General features: G+C 47.1%; 4 protein-coding genes across 4 annotated transcripts; 3 read left to right on the top strand and 1 right to left on the bottom strand.

Annotated features, from left to right (window-relative positions):
* The first annotated feature begins 3,425 nt into the window (after nucleotides 1-3,425).
* On the top strand, nucleotides 3,426-7,460 carry LOC124684890 (nonsense-mediated mRNA decay factor SMG9-like). Its single transcript, XM_047219152.1, has 8 exons — nucleotides 3,426-3,659; nucleotides 4,342-4,450; nucleotides 4,794-4,909; nucleotides 5,017-5,136; nucleotides 5,249-5,338; nucleotides 6,068-6,201; nucleotides 6,406-6,670; nucleotides 7,001-7,460. The coding sequence occupies exons 1-8, from the start codon at nucleotides 3,426-3,428 to the stop codon at nucleotides 7,151-7,153; spliced, it is 1,221 nt and encodes a 406-aa protein (XP_047075108.1). The 3' UTR covers nucleotides 7,154-7,460.
* An 846-nt stretch (nucleotides 7,461-8,306) lies between these two features.
* LOC124703832 (putative laccase-9) lies at nucleotides 8,307-10,946 on the top strand. The gene is made up of 6 exons (XM_047236073.1): nucleotides 8,307-8,312; nucleotides 8,678-8,857; nucleotides 8,976-9,127; nucleotides 9,251-9,507; nucleotides 9,617-10,708; nucleotides 10,816-10,946. The coding sequence occupies exons 1-6, from the start codon at nucleotides 8,307-8,309 to the stop codon at nucleotides 10,944-10,946; spliced, it is 1,818 nt and encodes a 605-aa protein (XP_047092029.1).
* Nucleotides 10,947-16,306: 5,360 nt separating this feature from the next.
* On the top strand, nucleotides 16,307-17,763 carry LOC124684888 (gluconokinase-like). Its single transcript, XM_047219148.1, has 4 exons — nucleotides 16,307-16,569; nucleotides 16,729-16,771; nucleotides 16,978-17,057; nucleotides 17,163-17,763. Exons 1-4 carry the CDS (start codon nucleotides 16,542-16,544, stop codon nucleotides 17,600-17,602), a joined length of 591 nt encoding a protein of 196 aa, XP_047075104.1. The 5' UTR covers nucleotides 16,307-16,541; the 3' UTR covers nucleotides 17,603-17,763.
* Nucleotides 17,728-20,067, bottom strand: LOC124684887 (protein MODIFYING WALL LIGNIN-1-like). The gene is made up of 3 exons (XM_047219147.1): nucleotides 19,955-20,067; nucleotides 18,959-19,170; nucleotides 17,728-18,270 (listed from the first exon to the last, which is right to left on the bottom strand). Exons 1-3 carry the CDS (start codon nucleotides 20,048-20,050, stop codon nucleotides 17,952-17,954), a joined length of 627 nt encoding a protein of 208 aa, XP_047075103.1. The 5' UTR covers nucleotides 20,051-20,067; the 3' UTR covers nucleotides 17,728-17,951.
* Between the last annotated feature and the right edge of the window lie 294 nt (nucleotides 20,068-20,361).

The raw sequence follows: 20,361 nt of genomic DNA, 5'->3' as shown, positions 1-20,361 counted from the left end.
CACAGTCTCTCACTCAAACTAATTGTAATGGAGAGCTCAACACTATGCAAGGATGCAAAGCAAGAACACCAAAGTTACTCAAATCCTTCACACTAAAATCCCACCAAAGCAACAAGTGCTTTGGTTGAAGAACGATGGTGGAGGTCAACCAATGACTCCAAGATCTAGATACCAAGAGACCCCCCCCCCACTTAGAGGAGGAATGGATTGCTGGAGGTTGTAGATCTAGATCTCCTCTTTCAAAGCTCTCAAAAAGATGCAAGAATCATATGAGGGATGAGAGAGGAAGCAAAATCAAGAAGGTCAACAATGGTGGGCGAAAATAAGCTCAAGAATCCTAAGAAACAATGGGGAAGAAGGTCCCTTTTATACCCTTCAAGAAAAGTGACCATTTGAGAGAAAAGTCGACTGACCAGGTTGCGGACCTACCACTTACAGAGGTGTCGGATGGTCCAACCCCCCTCCAGAACCTTACCCGGTAGTAGCACCCGGCATGCCTACCTATATGCCGATCTACCCGGTCCTGAACCCGGCAGGCCGACCTATACGTTGACCAACTCGGCACCGAACTCGGCGGGCCAACCTATATGCCTGACGCTGCTAGCAGACAAACCGCCCTTACAAAGAAACGCGATAACTTTTGCATTCAAACTCCAATTTCGATGATCTTGAGCTCGTTGGAATCACGACAACGGGCTCTAAAACATTATGCATAGTAACATCATAGTACAACAACGGAGTAACAACAACAAGATGAAAGTTTTTACCTATCCATAAAAGGCAAACCGATAAAACCTCTAAACATGAAAACTCGATAGAAGATGCATACGAATTCTGTTTTTGATGAATTTGGGCTTGTTATAGAGCTAGAAACAAGATCAAGAACCTCACAGAGAGAAACACCAATAAGGAACAAGAATAGATGATGAAAATTATGCAAATGATTAAGCTCCCTAAGGATGCGATCAAGTTACCCAACCGAAAGCCTCTCTTGATAGTGCGTCTACCTATCCTAACCCGGTCTCCCAACAACCACCTTGAGACCGGTAAAAGGAAAATCTAGCAAGTCCATACCTTTGCCTTGCGTATCCCGATTGATCTTGATGATCACGCTTCATGCTTCATTCTAGCCAAAATGCCCACTTGATCATTGTTGCTTTGTGAAGGCTCACAATTACTTCCCCATACACTACTATGGGTAGCTCCATTGAGTCACATCTTCATTTTCACCAAATGATATCTTCAATATGCTCATCTTGAACTTGCCCTTCTCAACTTTGATAACATTTAAGCTTGATGCCATCCTCTCATGGGCTATATGAGATCATACTCTTGATGCATTCCCATGGCAAAATACCTAACCCAAATGGAAGAAACCAAATTCAGGAACATATAAAATGAATACTTATGTACCAGACTATGCCAACCCAAGCTTTTCCAAAAGTGCACCTATAAATGGGCCGTTTTGGGCTGGGCCTATAAAAAATATCTACCTGGGCTTATTCAGGCTCGGGCCCATACAAGCCTAAGAGCATCTCCACTCGTCCCCCCGAACAGGCCCCCGGCGAGCGTTTTTTCCATCCGGACGGCGAAATTCGGCCCAGTCGCGCCCCCGGTTCCTCGTTTTCGTCCGGATTTGGGCCTAAATCCATCCGGCGATCCCACGACATCCCCGGCCCCCGGGAGCGCTCGGGGACTCCGGACGAGTGAAAGCGCGCAAACGGCGAGGAAACTTCCCGCGCGTCTGGTGGCCCCAACTTGTCGGCGAGAGAAGCCGATCGTCGTCCTCATCGCATCGTCTTCCGCGCGCTGTAAAAGCCTGCCGCCGGTCTGCATTCGCCGGCCACGCGGCGAGTTAATGTCGTCGTCTTCCGCGCACGCATCGTCTTCCGCGCGCACTAAAGGCTGCCGCCGGTCAGCTCGCCGCGGACGCGTCGCAATCCACGCGGCATTTAATCCCCGCGCCAGCCACGCCTATATACGCCGGTCCGATCACCGCGAGGCGTACCCCGTGCTCCACTCTCCTTCCACTCTCCCCCTACTCCCAAGATGGCGTTCTACGGCGACGACGGCGCAGCCAACAACGGCTTCCCCCGCCGGTCGCTGCACACGTGGGAGGGGCACCTCCTCCACCGGGCGGGGTACCCCTGCCCGCCGGACACGAGGCCTCCCGGAGGCGGCTGGCGGCTAAGTGCCGGCGGCGTTCCGATCCCGCCGCCGCCGCAGGGCCATGCCCTCGACGTCGCCATCGAGGAGGCGAGGATGACGATGACCGACGAGGAGCGCGCCGACCCGCGCCACCACCCCGACAACTACACGCGGTGGAACTCCTACTTCCTCCATCGGCATCGAGGGCATCGGCGAGCCGCCGTCGGGGAAACGTCTGGCAGCCACGGCGCATGGCTGCCAGCTCGTCGTCTTCCGGATCGGCGCCGAGGTCATCCTTGGCGCCGGTGAAGAGGGAGGAGGCGACGTCGCCTTCGACGCCGGTGCGCGTCAAGAAGGAGCCGGCGTCTCCGCCGGCGACCGAAGGCGCAGCGGCGGCGCCCTCGTCATCCGAGGAACAGCCTTCCGAGCCGCGAACGGCCGGAAGAAGAAGACGAAGAAAGAGGCCGCCGCCGCAAGCCGGCTCGCCGAGGAGGAGGCGAAGCGCGCGGAGGACGCCGCGATGGCGGAGGCGATCGCGGGTCGGCCGCACGACATGGAGGAGGAGAAGCGCGCGGACGACGCCGCACCTGGACCGGGCCAGGCGCGGCCCGGGAGCGCCGGGGAGGAGGAGCGGCGGCGGCGGCCGCTCGGACCGGCCGCCGCACGCCAACTCGCCGCCCGCGCCACTCCAACCGCCAACGACGACTTCGCGCGGTACCGCCGTCCTGCGACACCTCCATCCGGCGTCGCTGTCCCCGTCGTCGACCTCGAGTCCTCCGACGACGAGCGGTACAAGCCATCCCCGGGGTGGAGACGCCGGCCAGGGCGGCGACGGCCAGGCGGCGCAGCTCGAAGGCCAACGACGACGGCTCCGACGACGACGGCGACGGCGACTACACGGTGTTCTACCGCCATTTCGGCATGTAGAGCGCCGTGTTTTATAATTAGCGTTTGCATTCCCCTAGCCGAGTTCGAAATATAGTCGAGTCGGCCTCTATGTATGAACTCCTCCCGTTTTAGTCTAAATATCATTAAATTTAGTCTATATTCACCCGAATTTAGCCGTAGTTTGTCAAGTTTCCGTTTTTTAAATTCGCATCGTCGACTTCGCTCGGGCACGCGGCTGGAAGCTACTACTCCCCACGCCAAATCTTCCTCCAATCCGGACGAAAATTTCGCCGGATTTGGGCGTGGGGAGCGCCAACGAGTGGGGATGCTCTAAGCCCCTCTAAGAAAAACGCCTCAGCCTCCGCCGAGCATCACACCACCTCGCCGCCATGGCCGCCGGACAGCCGTCGCTCGCCGTAGTCGGCGACCGGGGCTCCTCCTCTTCCTCTCAGCCTCCTCCGCCGCCGCCGCCCAAGATCCTCCTCGCGAAGCCGCCGCTTCCGCCCCCGTCGTCCTCCGGCGCCGACGAGGAGGGCGGCGGCCGCGCGCGCCAGGCGCCGCAGCCTGGCTCTCTCAGCCTCGTCTCCGACGCGTGGGAGGTCCACACCGAAAAAATCCTCCCGGTGCGTGCAAAACTCTCAGTCTCCCCTTCTTTTATGTGTGCTGTTTCCGACTTTACACGGGTTGACTGAAGAACCACACGCATATTTATGCTAGGTTAGTTCTTAGTTACTGATCTATTGATAATTATCTATAGTAGTACAAAAATTCCAAAAAGTAATAGAAAATACAATTATATCCGTATACCACCAAGCTACGACTATAGACACTTGTACGAGCCGAAGGCGCATACCGTCCTCACCCCTTCATCACCAGAGCCGGGGAAAGCTTGTCGTGCTTAGAAAACTCCTCTGCGGTTAATCCAAGAGTGTGAATTAGCTTCATTCTTCTCGTGAATTCGCAAAAAAAAAAAGCTTCATACTTCTCGTTGCTCAATGTACTTCCTGCATTGAGTTGTAATGTTCACTTCGTGGTTCTCTAGGTCCTTTTAAGACTGCTGTGATGAGGAAGATCAGATCCTGTAATGTTTCATCCTCTACGTCGATCATTAAAAAATTTAATTGTGAAGAAACAAGCTTGTACATATTGGTTAAATTATTTGTCGAGTTATATCTTGAAGCAAAAATCTATCAAAAATATTTGTGTGAGATAGGAGTTATGGTGCTACTGGAATTTAGAATTATTGGTTGCTAAAAGGAACACATGAAAATTTTAATCCATGTTCTTGTTTCTTTCTTTTTGCAGTATTTGACAGAGAACAACGATTTCGTGGTAATTGGGATAATTGGTCCACCTGGTGTGGGAAAGTCAACAATTATGAATGCACTTTATGGATATGATGGAAACTCACCTGGTAATATATTCATTTACTTATATGGTTCCTTTTTACTTACTCTATGGTTTGTTTTGCACGTTGGAGCAAGCATTCGGTGTTACATTGGTTTTTGCAGTGGTTTTTATTGACTAGCAAGCATTGTTTTCAGGTGCACCTTTTTGTCTATAGTATAGTAATACAAATATTATATCTAATACTTGCTTGTCATCAAATGTCTATGCTTCTTATTATACATCGAAATTTTCAAAAGCTTTTGCATGTCAGTAGGGTTGCTGAGAATCATAGCAAATATACCATTAGCAGTTTGTTCCGTACTAAACTTGAGCAAACCAAAACTCATTTAGGTGACTGTTCATTGTAGGAATGCATCCTCCTTTTGCAATGCAAAATGAGGAAATGAAAGCAATGGCAAAGCACTGTACGGCAGGTGTTGACTTCAGGATATCTCATGAACGTGTTATACTACTTGACACTCAGGTGAGATGAAGTTATTTTACTCTCTGCATTGCCATGCTTAAATACATGAACAGTTAAGCTAAACATTGTGCTGCTAATATTTTCTAATATTACCCATTGTCTTGCAGCCAGTATACAGTCCATCCATCCTAATTGATATGATGAGGCCTGATGGTTCATCCACACTTCCTGTTCTTAATGGTGATCCACTACCGGCAGACCTGGCCCATGAGCTAATGGGGATCCAGGTAAATGCTTTACTTTAGTTTTTACACTTGATTGTGTTTTAGAGCTAGTTTTACCTTGGCAAGGCCAGTCATTGATCAGTATTTTCTGTTGTTCTGCAAGGAACTTCTATAGCTTGGTGTATTCTTGGCATCTGTTTGTAATATTTTGTTGGTCGTGTCAGAAGGGATCAATGATTTTGCCATGTGGGAGCTCATGCTTACGGTAAGTTGTCTGGCTATAATATTCTATGTACAGTTGCTCTTCTTTCTTTGGAGCATTATGATCATTTGTTCACCTGGTAGGTAGTGTCAACTGTCAATTTTCTACAGCTAGAAAACCCTGTTTCCTTGAGGCTCCGTTTAGAATCTTGATAAGGTTCACAATTTAGAATCCGAGTTCTAATTTAACCTTAACAAAACCAAAAGCAGTACCGGTTTTACTCTTTGATTCCTGCAACCTTTTGACTTTACTGGAGCAGTTTGGTAATTTGCAAAGGTAGTATTCTCTTCTTCATTTAGTTTATTTGTGTGCTCTTCCATTTATATACGCTTGCAATGGAAACCGATATCTCTTGTCATTTTCTCGTTCTTCTCTTCAAGAAAGAAAAAATCTGGCGTGCGTGGGGTACATACTACTGCCACAGATCTTCTGATTCTTCCATTTGATTCGAAAATTGAAATTTTCTTGCCGTGTATCTCACTGTGATTGTTTCACCTATCACACTCTTCAGCATATTATGCATGTTTATATTCGTAGTTGGTAATAACACACTTTTCTTAACCAACACTTAGAGAGTGCAATCCTTGTATTGTATTCTATTGATAGAAGTTCGGCACTTGCTCTGTAGTCTGTTCATGTTATTAAAACATGGTGAGTGATGACCCTAAGCTACAAGTGATATTTGCCAGTATTGCAGAAAGCTGAAACGAGTGGTAAAATACATTTTTACAGGTTGATTTGCTGAAGAATAACATACCTGACCCATCATTATTGACCTCATCTTCTTCGCCAGATAAGGAAAATAAAAATGATAACCAATCAGTCAGTGAAGATTACATGGCTGATCTCTGTTTTGTGCATGCTAGGTGAGCATTGTGAAATGTTATACTTGTTTGCTTTAAGAGGGTGTATTTTTCCTGTTATCAGATGTTCATATGTATTTTTCCATTGGTTAAAATTGAATATTTCTGCCATATGGTCATATGAGTACATACCGCTTCCATACTTTATTCAGCCCTCTACTCGTTTAACATTAGTAATTTGATTGGTGTGGTTTTCTAATTGAACAGATTGCGGGAACATGACTTTTCTCCTTCAAAGCTCATGCTTCTAAGGAAGACTCTTGAGAAACACTTCGAGTCATCCACATTTAACATTGGTAGCTCTAGTGCGACACCTGAAGTCACTGATTGCTCAGTTCCTTTAAGCACGAAAGTTGAAGATTTGAGCTCCAGCCAGCAGGATGTATTTCTTCTTCCATTGCGATCACATGACAACTCAACGAATTTTGAGTATGGAACATACTCATCCATGTTAGGGATGCTTCGTGACCAGGTATGTTTGCTACTGTCTTTTTTGTTGTAGCGTGAGACAAGTCGATCTTTTGCATATTGTTGCTATCTTACTAGAAAGGAAAAATGAATTAGCCTGCAAATCTTGCATATTTTTTCATGTAACATAAAGGGATATTTCTTGATATCTGTAAGAACTGAAGTTACATCTAGATTTATACACTCGAGTATTGAAGCCGTTAAAACAGACAAAAAAAAGTTCATTATCAGATGCGGCCATCGTTGTGTCTTGCTTCTGTTGTTTTGTTACCTTAGAGCATTTATTCTTGACCCTGTTAAGTCGTTCTTGTTGCCATACTTTTTTCATCATCAGGTGCTGTCAAGAACTTATAGGCCATTCTTGAAGAATCTGACAGAGCGCGATTGGCTGAGAAGCTCGGCAAAGATTTGGGACATGGTGAGGAGATCTCCCGTCATCTCCGATTACTGCAAGGCGCTTCAGAGCTCGGGCTTGTTCAGAAAGTAGCCTTATCTGCTTGTATGTCCTTGAAACACAATGATTCGGCGTTGGATCATATTTGTTATATCCATGATGATGTATGGGACCCTTCGCGTTTTTTCTTTCTTTCTAGTTTGTGCATCCCAAACGCGATAGATTCTGGGAGCAGAAATTTTGAAAGTTGATGCTGTCCCTTTTAGTTTGGATGCAAGGATGTGTTGTAAGCTAGGAGTCAGCGACGTGACCTATGTATCTATGAAATTGAAAGTTGAAGTTCAAAGCTGATAGTGGCAGCCGAGGCCTGCAAAGTAATTATGCTGAATTAAAGAACTTATATCTACTATTGTTTTGGCTGAACGTATTTAACGAATTTCAAGGTCCAAACTAAAATCAAATATAAACATAACCACACCAATCAGTTGCATACCGATGAACAGAACAGCGGAGTTGTTGAAAGAATCGCACAACTGTACTGAATTATGTCAAAATTTGGTGGTGAAACGGCACGGCAAGTTGGTAACCAAAGTCAACCCTTAGAAAGAGAGCAGGCACGGTCGTTGTCATCCTCGTCATAAGTTGATGCAAAACGACATGATCACCGTCTAGTCGTTGGTATTCTACAGTACGTACTTCGAAGAATAGTTAATTACCGTTTGCTCTGTACGGACGCATGTTAGTATGATGCAGCCCGCTTGACATTATCTTTCCGTGGTAGCAGCAGCCCCAGCTGTTAGCATGAGCTGACATTATTTGATTTTATTGGGCAGCCTACTTAATGTTCCCTTAAATTTAAATGAAATTACAGCAGCAAATATCACCGCTGACATCTCAGGAATTGCAAACTCTATTAGTACAAGGGATCTTAATCACAAATGTTTCACATCTGCCCAACATTCACCGTAAAAAAAAACGGCTAGTGCACAGCAGGTAAATTCTTAAGTAGTATTACCTTCATCCCAAGGCTTAAGAGTTTTTTTTTTTTGAAAAGTTAAATAAAGTAAAGTTTGTCTGAACTTTTATAAGAATCTATGAAAAAATATGATATTTTGTAGATACCTATTTTATTATCTATCTAATGATATTAATTTTATAATTTTCATGTTAATATTTTTTGATAAAAACTTGATCAAACTTGACATAGTTTGACTTTATGAAAAAAATATAGACCTTAACCTTTGGGATGGAGGTATGTGATAGCAGCGTACGTGGTCGCTGACAATATATGTGCGCGGCAAAGTACGATCTGTGCGCATCTCCATATCTATGTTTTCAAACCTCGACTCCTCTAATTAACTTAGGCGTGCGCACGCTGTGGAATTATATGAATTAAACTGTTTAACGGAAATGACGGGCCGGCCGTCGTGCGCGCGTTGGCTCTGAAATCGGACAGCTAATTGAGACCATGTGAGATATTCGGAACAGTTTGATTGCACAAGTATTTTAAAGCATGCATGCCTGGTGGATCGATCGACCAGTCGGTAGGTCTATCGGCCTCTCGATCGACCAGCTGCTATAAGTACCTGAGGCATCTGCTTCAATTCCAACAACAAGCAAAGCAAGTGTTACCAAGCTAGCCAGCTCCCTACAGTGCCGCCTGACGGTCGAAGCTTGAAGGCAATGGCGGGCGTAGGTAAAATGGCGGCGATGCTTTGGTTACTTGCTGCAGTCTTTATGCTTGGAGCAGCTGTTGGCTTGGCTGAGGGTTCCAAGCATAACTACTATGATTTCTTCGTAAGTCTCCTTCTCATGCCCTTGCATTTTGGTTGATGTATCTATATTCTATAATATACGTGCGCAGCAATATTAGATGAACAAGCTAACGACATCAGTCGATCGTGTGATTTTGCAGGTGAAAGAGACTACCTACTCAAGGCTCTGCAAGAACAAGACCTTGCTCACCGTCAACGGCCAGTTCCCCGGCCCGACCATCACGGCCAGGAGGGGCGAAAGGGTCATCGTGAACGTGCACAACCAAGGCGATAAGAACATCACCATCCACTGGTAATTGCCTAAACGTTTTACGTTTACGAACAGACTCATAGTTAACTACGGCTGCATAAATATCGATCGTTCATATATGCATTTATGCGGACGTAACCAAGGAACTACGAATTGCATCCGCAGGCACGGCGTGGACCAACCCCGGAACCCTTGGTACGACGGGCCAGAGTTCATAACACAGTGTCCCATTCAGCCAGGAACCAACTTCACTTACGAGATCCTTCTATCCGAGGAGGAGGGCACCATCTGGTGGCATGCGCACAGCGGCTTGGATCGGGCCGGCGTCCACGGCGCCTTCATTGTTCACCCCAAGAAGGGCACGGACTACCCCTTCATCAAGAACTACAAGAAGCTGCACAAGGAGATACCCATCATCCTCGGTATACATGCATGGCACACACACATATATGTGTATATATATGTACTGAAAATTCCTGATCGATCCAACTTAAATGATCATCGCGTGACTAATTATACTCACGCATGCAGGAGAGTGGTGGAACAGCGATCTGAACCTTCAGTTAGAGGAGTACCTAAAGACTGGGGGCGAGATCCATAACTCAAATGCGCACACCATCAACGGCCAGCCCGGAGACCTGTACCCGTGCTCCAGGAAGAACACTTTCAATGTGGGCGTGAAGAGAGGGAAGACATACCTGCTACGGATCATCAATGCTGGACTCGACGGCGACATGTTCTTTGGCGTGGCCGGGCACCTCCTCACCGTCGTCGGGACCGACGGGCGCTACCTGAAGCCATTCACCGTCCAGACGATCATGATCTCGCCGGGACAGACGATGGACGCGCTCCTCCAGGCTAAGCGTTCCCCGTCCAGCGGCCGGTACTACATGGCCTCAAAGACGTACTTGTCCAACCCCCGGCTCGCGTACCAGAACGGCACTGCCACGGCCATCCTCGAGTACAAGGACATGCCGCTCGCTGCTCGTCGGGCAACGCCGGTCTTCCCCAACCTTCCCAACAACACCGACGACGCCGTCGCGACAGGGTACACCGCCATGCTCCGGTCCCTGGCCAGCAAGGAACACCCGGTCAACGTGCCGACGAAAGTCAACGAGCACATGCTCATCACCCTAGCCATCAACACTCTCCCCTGCACCACGGGCAACGGGACATGCGACGGGCCAAGCGGCACCCGCTTGGCGGCGAGCCTCAACAACGCCAGCTTCGAGGACCCTCACGTCGACATCCTCGACGCATACTACTACTCCATCCAAGGAGTCTACGAGCCAGACTTCCCCAACATCCCACCCTTCCTCTTCAACTTCACCAACACTAACGGATCCAGGAGGTATTGGCCCACAAAGCGCAGCACCAAGGTGAAGGTGCTGGAGTACGGCGCCGTCGTGGAGATTGTGTTCCAGGACACGGACATCCTCGGCGCCGAGAACCACCCCATGCACCTGCACGGATATGCCTTCTACGTGGTAGGGAGAGGGTTGGGGGTCTTCAACAAGACCACGGACCCAGCCACGTACAACTTGGTCGACCCGCCATACCAGAACACTGTCACCGTTCCCAAGGCTGGCTGGGTCGCCATGCGCTTCAAAGCAACAAATCCTGGTAAGTTTTTTTTAGCTTCATCTACAATCATTATTCATTCAACGAGATATGTGTATATTTCTTACACGTGACTCTAATGTGTGTTTGATTATACTTTGATTGGTTAGGTGTGTGGTTCATGCATTGCCACTTCGATCGGCATACGGTGTTTGGGATGAGCACCTCATTTATCGTGAAACAAGGCAAGACTCCAGAGTCTAAAATAAGGCCCCGCCCTAAGAACATGCCTAAATGTTAGGTGCCCTGATTGATTCAGTTGAGGGTAGCCGCATTCCACATGGCACAATCATTTTTTTTTTGTCAATTCATTTAACTCTTAATTTGTTATGCATTATTGGTTCGGTTGAAAGAGAAAAGTAAAATCTTATCATCCCGTGATGTAATTTGTTCAATTTGTTTGAACTTCTATCTCTACATGGAATCAAGAGATGTTTATTCTCAATATCCACGTGCATGGAAGTGACTAGTATATGACTTAATATCTGGACAGCGTTGCAAACGAGCTGTTGTAACTCCACATGTGTTTCTTAATAGACGAGACTACCCACTTTCATGCCAAATCTTTCCCTAGATACCAACCGGTAAGGGGTTGGGTCTTGTCAGGGCGAAGCCATGATTTATGTAGGGGGGATAATGGAGCTAAAAATGTCTCCCTGAACTACCAAAAAAATTTATATCAGCCTATCGTTGACGTTTAATTTTGCTCCTACGTAGAAAATAATTATGAGCATGACAACATAACTAAGAATGGTAAAAAATCATATATGTAGCCGTGTAACCGAGGATGGTAATCAAACTACACCTCTATATGGCGTGAAATGACCTTCCACAAAACACATCATATTAAAGTTTACGGATGAAGCCCGGTGATCAGGGGGTACGTGAGCACCCCTAGCTACTCAACACGTGTCTAACGGCATCCAGCAATCCGTTACCACACTGCAGTTTTTTACTCTCCTTGAAACATCCCGTCGGAGCACCTCCTTTTGATTTCGGACAGAGGAGGGCGGAGCAACCCGTCCACTGTACGCAGCGGGGCTCCTCTAGCAGTTCCATGTAAGTTAGGTCGATTTGGTCGGGGGTTTGTCATTGGGAGCGCGATGCAGCCGGTGGCGGCGCGTAGAACACAATTGAGCTCCTGTTGGCTCGATTTTTGGTCCGCAATGGCCGCGCCATGGACGACGCTGGCGCGAGGTGCCACAACAAGACGACGAGCTACGACGCATGGTCGACGGTGAAGGAGGTGGCCTCCCTGGATTGCGCGAGGTAGCAGAGGAAGGAGGTGGGGGTCGCCGCGGCCTAGTGCGTGCGATGCCATTCGTTCCCTTTTCCCTATCCAGACGTCCGTGCCACCGTTCCCCAACAAATAAATTGATCGGAGGTGCTCTCAGCAAATCGAGCTGTCTTCTGCGATTCGCGGCGCATCGAGCGAGGCCATCTTCTCAGATGGAGCTCGATCGACCGTTGACTCGATTGGCCCGCCGAGGTAAGGGCGTGCCGTTGGGAGAGCGATGCGGCCGGTGGTGCCGCATGGCATCGATCTGGAGGCTCGAGCGGAGCCGCCCGTTGGCAGAATCTCTCGATGGTGTGGAATAAAAGCGTGCCGTCCGCTGTAGTTGCGGCCGTCGACCGCCTGATGTAGTCGTGACTCGCCGCCGCCGCTGCAGTCCCGGCCGCCACCCGTCGGCGGGAGTCCCTGCCGCTGCCCGCCTGCTGTAATGGTGACCTGTTCTGCAGTCGCGGCCGTCGCCGGCATGCGGTAGTCGTTGTCGCCAGCCTGCTGTAGTCACGGCCGCCGCCCGCCTGCAAGCCGCCGTTGCCGTTGCGCAGCGGTTCGTGCGTCTGTCCCTGCTCGCTCCTCTCGGCTCAGGGATGGATCGCTCCTGCCCATGGTATCGCCCTGACCTCCAGCAGAGGAGCTCGGGGACGGAAGGTGGAGATAGAGGCGGGGAAGAGGGGATCGATGGGAAGCCGGCTCGGGGATTGGCGCAGTGGTCCGCGGCGAGACCGAGCAGAATACGAGTGCGATTTGGGCCGCCATGGCCGCGCCCAAGGTCCCCCGTTGACTGGATTTAGGTGCCCAAGGGGAAAGCAGGGTCTGGGAGGGGGGAAGCAACCAAAAAGGGTTTTCAGGCCGTTGGTCGCCGTGAGCCAGCAATTGAATCTCAACATTGATCCAACGGTGGTTAGGGGGTGCTCACGTACCCCCTGATCACCAAATCCACTCTCTTAAAGTTTAAAATAAACTAATAAAAGTAATCAGTTAACTAAATTGTTGGCTAGGTTTGGTTGCCAAATCATTGGTCGGATGCACAGGCGTACCTTAGTGGGAACGAAATGGGCTATCATCCCCAACCCATGAAGAAACTGTCTACTATGCACATACATAACGGAATGGGATTAAAAGAATGAAATTGTTTAATTAGTGTTGATCATTGTTTCTGGAGTACATACCTAGAGAAATGTGAATCTAGATAATGTGTGTTCCCTCCGCAAGTGAGTAGAGTTACAGGTTGAAGGGGATCCACTAAGTGGTGATTAAGCTTGTCCATGCCTATATCTTAGATTGGCGACATCGGGTGATAAAAATTACTCTAAAATTTGGTGGCACCACGACATTGACGAGTGGCTGAAATGCACAACGAGCGGTGGAGGCTGTTGAATAGCACGTCAACAGAGGGGAGGGGGTAATGGACCTAAAATTGCCTGACCAAACCGCGAAAGAAATTTTGATATTAGCATATTGTTGATGTTAATTTTGCACCTACATAGAAACAATTACGATAATATACAACATAACTAAGAATGGTTATGCAACCATGTAAACGAGAGAGGTAATCAAATTACACCTTTATATAGCGTGAAATAACCTTTCACAAAACATAGCATATGAAAGTTTGTGATAAACTAATAAAAGTAATCAGTTAACTAGACTATTGGATAGGTTTGGTTATCAAATCATTGGTTGGATGATCACTTGGCTTGATAGCTACTAATGCATGCACATACATAACCAAATGGGATTAAAAGAATGGAATTATTTAATTAGTATAGATCATTGTTGCCGAGTAAAACACTGACCTCTTAAAAAGCCGATCGTCTGTCTAGCATTCACCGGCCCGCAGAGTGAATACAAGTCACATAAAAAAGATCTTGAATGTATTTGATTACTTGCAAACGATTCTGTCAGCGTATATCTGCAAGTTTGCACACTATAATTTTTTAATAAACTGTGTCTGCATAATTACCTACGATTTAGTTATTTGTGGTGTCATTTTTCTTGATAGCTATCACAAATCTTTTTTGTACTTTGGTCGCGTGTAGGGTATTCCCGCATAATTTTATCCATATTTGTTCAAAAATAATTTTCAAACATATTGGGAGCGAAGGGTGTTATAATTTTCTACCAGCTGTTAAGTAATTTCGAGAACTGAATAATTATTAATAAGTACATTTCACACATGTTGTTTCTTTAAGTACATATTTTTTTAGTACTTATGGGCGACTGATGAAAGCGCACATCCGTTCTTGCATTAAGCGTGGAATGGATCAGAAAAACCCTCATTGACCCCACGTCTTCTCTTCCCTAGTCGACGTGCGATGAACTTTCGAAACCGCCTCCTCGATGGCATATTGATATGTGCATTATACATCATTCATATAGCAACTCATATGATTAGTTTTGAATGATATTTTCCATTATTCATCACTATTTATGCATTTTTAGTTGATTTACTGGACTTTCCTACAAAGTTTGTTTCATTGGTATTTGATATCTGGGCGGCATAAACCCTCATTTTTTTGTATTTTGCTGGTTCAGGGACCTTCTGAACACCTAAAAATCGAAGGAAAAATACCTCATCAGTTTTTCACTGGAAGAAAGACCGTGGGCCAAAGAAGCACGCCAGGGAGGCCACGAGGGATGAAAGAGCACATGTGGCACACCCTACCTGGCAGGGCGCGCCACCCATGCCCGAACAGGCCTCGAGAATCGCCTGAGGTCACCCATTTTTACAGTCGTTTCCGTCTCGCTAGAAAACCTAAGCCATATTTTTTCCTGGATTTATCGAGGCGGAGGCGAAAGTTCTCTCCTACTCCGAGAGAGGGCAGATCATGTCGTACCGGTTCCCTCAGTGAAGGGGAAATCGACGTCATCATCATCACCCCTCATCCTTGACGTAGGGGGAGGCATCTCCATCAGCACCATCATCACCACCATCACCATCTCTGAGATCGACTTCATCCCCCTCATAGTTTGTGTTTGATTGAACCCCGAATATTGTTTTAAGGGGTAGATGCATATTTATGATTGATACTTTGTCTTTATTTGGTGGAGAGATTATACTTTCAAATTGTGTTGCAATCATTATACCTCTAGTCCATATCATGTTTGACACTTGTGAGTAGTTCCCCATGTTCCTGAGGATGATCTGGCTATGATTGTATATGATGTACAATGAGTATTTGGTCAACTTTTTATCTTTTATGTTGTTCTATGATGGTTTTATGCGAACGGCGGCTGCATATTACTTCGCCTATACGGGCTCATAGGACTGCATTTTGATGCAATTTTACGTCAAATCGAGTTGTTCTTTCTCGATGAAAACTAGTAGTTTGTAATGTTCCCTCCGGCCCTAATTACTTGTGGCTGATTCAGTCAAAATGTACGCTAAAATCTATCTAGATTCATTGAACCTGCGATAAGTATTTAGGGCCAAAGGGAGTATTATAAATTCTATTTTAATATTATTTTAGAAGCTGTATATATTAGGAAGTGCCCCATATATTTAGGTAGCCATCTGTCTCATCGGTTCTTGGCTTTTATGTTAACAATTAAAGCACACTTAAAATTTATCTTGGACTTTTCACTTTTAAACTTTAGTATTCTCAAATGACATTTTTTAATTATGTTTTTTTTCAAAATCATTCAAGTGGATATGTGCATTGTAAGTGGGCTGCGGAGGGACAATGACAATGTATCAATAGTGTAGTCAGGGGTGGCTTGGAGGGGGGGGGGGGAGGTATTAAAATGGTAGAAAGTGAACTGTAACTGATATTTTGATCGATGTCATTTCTATATTTATTTATGTTATCTTGTACCAACTTCGAAGGCATAATCTACTGAAATGATAAAGTTGGAGAAAACATCGGTACACAAGGACAAGTGATATGTTGGAATAGGAAAACTATAGATTACTATAACAATACTATCTGTGTGAAACAACTATCACTTTTGAACCAGTAGCAAGGTACGAACATTTAACTAGTAAGTAGAAAAAATTTCAAGCTGCGTTGTAAGACATGAGTGAGCTAGATGGCCTATCTGTCTGTCCCGTTGTGAGCGGCGTCACCGAAGGAGCTTTCGTGCACGCCTCATGCTTGATTGCTCACCAAACTTTTCTCGTTATGTTCCTGGCCGTCCAATGTAAGCTGTTGTTGGTTGTACTTAACAGGCAAATCAAATCTCTCAAAAGAAAACCTGCAAATTAAATATCTTAACAGAAAAGGGAAAAACTTGCATGATACTACAAAAAAAAAATTAAACTGGCATGATACTACAATTTTGTTGTAGCTGGATGGTCCAGCAAAGAGCAATTATCAACATCATACTGAGGAACGGAACTGTAAAAGCTTTTGAGATAATTGTACTGAATTTAATGAATTATGCCAAGACTTTTGGCTGAATCTGAGAAACTGGGCAGCAAATGGTCAACCCCGAGAAATAGAGCAGCAACGGTCGTTGTCATCCTCGTCATCCATTCGCCGCTCTTGTGTACTCTTCCCTCACTGCCGCCGGAGAGAGAGAAGGCGAGGCCGTCTGGATTGGAGCACCATGGCCGGCTCTGATCTCCCTCATACAGGTCAGTAAGATCTTGAATTGCTAGATCATCATCGTCGTTTCTCTCTCTCACGATCTCTCTTGGATGGCCCCAGAATCTGTGGTTAATTGTTACGAGCTGAGCCGATTCGGTCATCAACTGGTTTAATCTGACCTTGCGAATTAACTTCTCTGCTTTCAGGATTGGCAATCGTAATCATGGGAGTCAGCGGCTGCGGCAAATCGTAAGCTTCTCTTTCCTCAACAATCCTCCTCCCTGAGGCTCTCACCGAATCCCCGATTGCTCTCTGATGAAGAACAGGACATGAGCTGACTGATTTGGCCAACAGTAGCCGGCCCTCTGATTAGGCTACCTGAATGAACTTTGCTACTATCTTCCTATGAGATTATGGCAATGGCGTTCCTTCTCAACGAATTTTGACGTGCGCAGGACCGTCGCGGCGATGCTCGCTGCAGCCCTGGGCTGCAACTTCGTGGAGGCAGACGATTACCACTCCCAGGCGAACAAAGGTATACAAATTTCCACAAGAATATTTTCTGTTTTCTGTGGTTTTGCCGTCCTCTCAAATTTACCACTACTGAACTTCTCTGCTCTTTTCTGCAAAACAATGGCAGCAAAGATGAGCAAGGGCATCCCACTCACCGATACGGACCGTGCACCATGGTTGGAGTCACTCCGGGACGCCATCAGGGAGCGGCTGGACCGCGGCGAGGACATCGCCGTCAGCTGCTCGGCACTACAGCTGAAGTACAGGGAGATCCTCAGGGAAGGAGACATCAACTACAAGGCAGGGTGCTATGGAACCTGCAGGGTGAAGTTTGTCTGTCTGGAGGCCTCAGCGGAGTTGATCGCTGATAGGGTGAGGAAGAGGGCGAAGGAAGCAGGGCACTTCATGCCTGCGAGCCTGGTGCAAAGCCAGCTTGACCTGCTGAAGATAGACGAAAACGAGGGGATCACTGTTGTCAACGCCACATTGCGTCCCGAAACCATTGTGAAAGCCACCATTGCTCAGTACAAGGAGGAGCTGGCATTGACAACGTCACTGATGGCTTAGCATTCTAGCTGCTTTGCTTCTTATTTCTGAATCAGTTTCATCTCTGTATACTGGACAAATTTCCAGTCCGCACCCATGATCCCATCCACCATGTACAACTTGAAGACTTGCAAATAAGCAAGATATGAATGTCAACATTACCCAGTTCATTTAAAATCAAACATCCATAGTGATGAAACAGGCATGCCGCAACCATTCCCAGCAAAGAAAGGCCATAAAAAAGGAAAAGATTGAACCTAGCTAAACAACAGCGGCGACTGCTGTTGTTCTACTCTGCAAGCCTATACAAACCAAACTTGCGAACATAGCACTCGTAGTGGCCGTCGAAATGGCTTAGATATGTGTGTGCTCAAGGGAACTGCTGCCGGTTGTAGGTGTCCTCGTGGACGAACACTGGTTCGCTGCTCTGCGGCGGGATCACGGGTTGGCCCATGGCGATGCCTTGGTTCTGCTGCGGCCCCCAGGCTGGTGGGTTTTTCGATGATGTCAGAGCAACATAGTACACTATTGCCAGAGCCACACTGGCGAGGGAGAGCACCGCTCCTCCTGAGAAGACCCCCGGCTTGACGACATAGCAGAAGCTGCCGAAGTACATGTTCTCTTGACCTCTTTGATCGTTCAGTGCGGCTCCAGTCAGTAGGAGAAGGAACGCGATTATAAAAGTGACCCTGCAAAATGTAACAATCCCCAGGATGCAGGAATGATGTTAATGACAAATAGTTGTTCAAGTCCTCACAAATAGCAACAAGAAGTTTGCAGGCAGAGCAGGAAAACAAGCAGCAGAATTCTGCAAAGGTGAATGCTACCTAAGAATATATCATAACTAACAATAATCAATAGGACAGGAAAATGCTCTGAGGAAAAGGAGTAAAAAATTGAACCACTGGGGCCTCATATGGACCATTCATGTGTGACGTTATCCTCCAAAAACTACAACGAGTATCAGGCTAGAGCCCTAGAACCAATCCGGAAACTCCTAAACCTATTTATGGGTTTTAATAAAGGTTGCAAGACTAGGACTACCTAATCTTCCTAATGGACATATTTCTGGCATAAAAATAAGAATAGCAAATTGACAGTCAAGAGCCTGAAGACGAATAATCAACATGAACAAAACAATTGGGCTTGAAAGAAGGAACTGATATCCAATGCGCTGCACAACTTTAGGGCCCCTCACTTCTTTTAACACTATTTCAGAAATATGTAAGATTAAGCGTAGGTTCAATATAATATAACGGTATCTAGAATTCTCTAGTTAAAAGGGTAAGCAAAATTTCATAAAACGCTATGTTAAATTCTTCAAAATATGGGAACAGGAAACGAAACATATAACAAACCTATTAGGCAGAACATTACCAAGATACGATGAATGAGATCAGAGCTACGCTCCAGTTAGTGTCCGAGGGAACCGGATGCCTCTTACAACAGATGCAACCAGCAACCGTGTTTATGATAGACTGAGCGACCATAAGAGCGACGGCAGACATTAGGCCAAGGCCCAAGGCTGGGCTTCTTGGGTATATGCATGCGCCTGGAGAATCCTCGGAATCTGTTAGCACGTCTGAAGCCTGCATGAATCAAGCAGCGCATTACACTTGGGTATCATATTGAGATGTAATAAAACTACAAGCGTACGATGCCATCTGTAGATCACGCACATTGAACCAGTGGGTTGTCTGCCAAATGTTGCTCACTGTTTGTTGGAAGTCGTTATCACAGGACAATACATCAATATTTACAACCTATATCGCATCCAAGCATACACTGGTAAATATGCCCCCCAACTACAATCAAGCCATATGCGAACTTCTTAATCAAGGAATAGAGTGTCATGAATGGCCTGTACATAGTAATAGCATACATAGTAGTATATATTTCAGCAGCTGTCATGAATGGCCTGTCAGCTACATGGATAGAGTTTTAACCAACAGGGGGTATTGGTCCAATCATAGTAAGCCAAACAACACCCACTCTGGCTCACATATGACCTCCAAAATCCAAGCCAAATATAACCAACCATGTTCAGTTTTCTTCTCTGACAAAAAAAAACTGTGTTCAGTTAGGATATTCCCTCCTAGCACATCGGCGGTGCGCAAATGCGCAGCATGGAGATTGGGCACCAGCCACACCGAAGCCGCGCGCGATCTGCCCACCACGGGGACAGGCAGGAGCTACAGTCTACAGGCTGGATTGGAGAAAGAGGAAGAAGGGGAGAGGTAGGTACGCTCTGAGCAAGAACACGCAAGTTGGTTGGGCCGCGAGATCTGCCCATCCAACAGAGCGTAACCGCATCGCTACGCGGTTGGTTTTGTGAGGGGAAGGTGGAGAGAGGGGGGAGGATTGGACGCTGACCTTGACGCGGGTGCCCTCGGCGGCGAACCCGAGCGCCGCCGAGAGGACGCCCAGGAAGCCCACCACGGCGCAAACCACCATCACCTTCCTCTCCATCGCCTCCTGCTACCCGGCCACCAACAACCTCCGCCTCCGGGTGCCTCAGGGAAGCCTCCCGCTCGATCTTGCGGACTCCGGTGGCTCTCGCTCCAGCACCACCACTGCGTGCGGCGGCGACGGTAGCTCCGGCTTGGAGCAAAGGCAACAGACCCGGGGAGGGAGAGCCTTTTCTTTATTCCTGCTGCTTTGGTTAGCAGCATCTTCAACCTTTTTCCCGGTTGCTTTGGTTTAGTGTACCTACGCGGTGACGCTGCGGGTGGGGCCGCGGAAGGAGTGGGCCCACCTGTCGGTGGGTGGTGGGCGGGAAG

Source organism: Lolium rigidum, chromosome 1, assembly GCF_022539505.1.
Source record: "Lolium rigidum isolate FL_2022 chromosome 1, APGP_CSIRO_Lrig_0.1, whole genome shotgun sequence".
Classification (NCBI taxonomy): Eukaryota; Viridiplantae; Streptophyta; class Magnoliopsida; order Poales; family Poaceae; genus Lolium; species Lolium rigidum.
This window is presented reverse-complemented; position numbering and strand designations above follow the sequence as displayed.

Bases quoted from the DNA above. Each gene is read 5' to 3' on its own strand.
- LOC124684887 (XM_047219147.1), bottom strand. From the start codon at position 20,050: ATGGAGAGGAAGGTGATGGTGGTTTGCGCCGTGGTGGGCTTCCTGGGC. The intron at 19,171-19,954 runs GTCAGCGTCCAA...TGATTCATGCAG, and splicing joins CCGAGGGCACCCGCGTCAAG to GCTTCAGACGTGCTAACAGA. The intron at 18,271-18,958 runs GTAATGTTCTGC...TACATTTTGCAG, and splicing joins ATCTCATTCATCGTATCTTG to GGTCACTTTTATAATCGCGT.
- LOC124684890 (XM_047219152.1), top strand. From the start codon at position 3,426: ATGGCCGCCGGACAGCCGTCGCTCGCCGTAGTCGGCGACCGGGGCTCC. The intron at 3,660-4,341 runs GTGCGTGCAAAA...TTCTTTTTGCAG, and splicing joins ACACCGAAAAAATCCTCCCG to TATTTGACAGAGAACAACGA. The intron at 5,137-5,248 runs GTAAATGCTTTA...GAACTTCTATAG, and splicing joins ATGAGCTAATGGGGATCCAG to CTTGGTGTATTCTTGGCATC.
- LOC124684888 (XM_047219148.1), top strand. From the start codon at position 16,542: ATGGCCGGCTCTGATCTCCCTCATACAG. The intron at 16,772-16,977 runs GTAAGCTTCTCT...TGACGTGCGCAG, and splicing joins GTCAGCGGCTGCGGCAAATC to GACCGTCGCGGCGATGCTCG. The intron at 17,058-17,162 runs GTATACAAATTT...AAACAATGGCAG, and splicing joins CCACTCCCAGGCGAACAAAG to CAAAGATGAGCAAGGGCATC.
- LOC124703832 (XM_047236073.1), top strand. The intron at 9,508-9,616 runs GTATACATGCAT...TCACGCATGCAG, and splicing joins GGAGATACCCATCATCCTCG to GAGAGTGGTGGAACAGCGAT. The intron at 10,709-10,815 runs GTAAGTTTTTTT...TTGATTGGTTAG, and splicing joins CTTCAAAGCAACAAATCCTG to GTGTGTGGTTCATGCATTGC.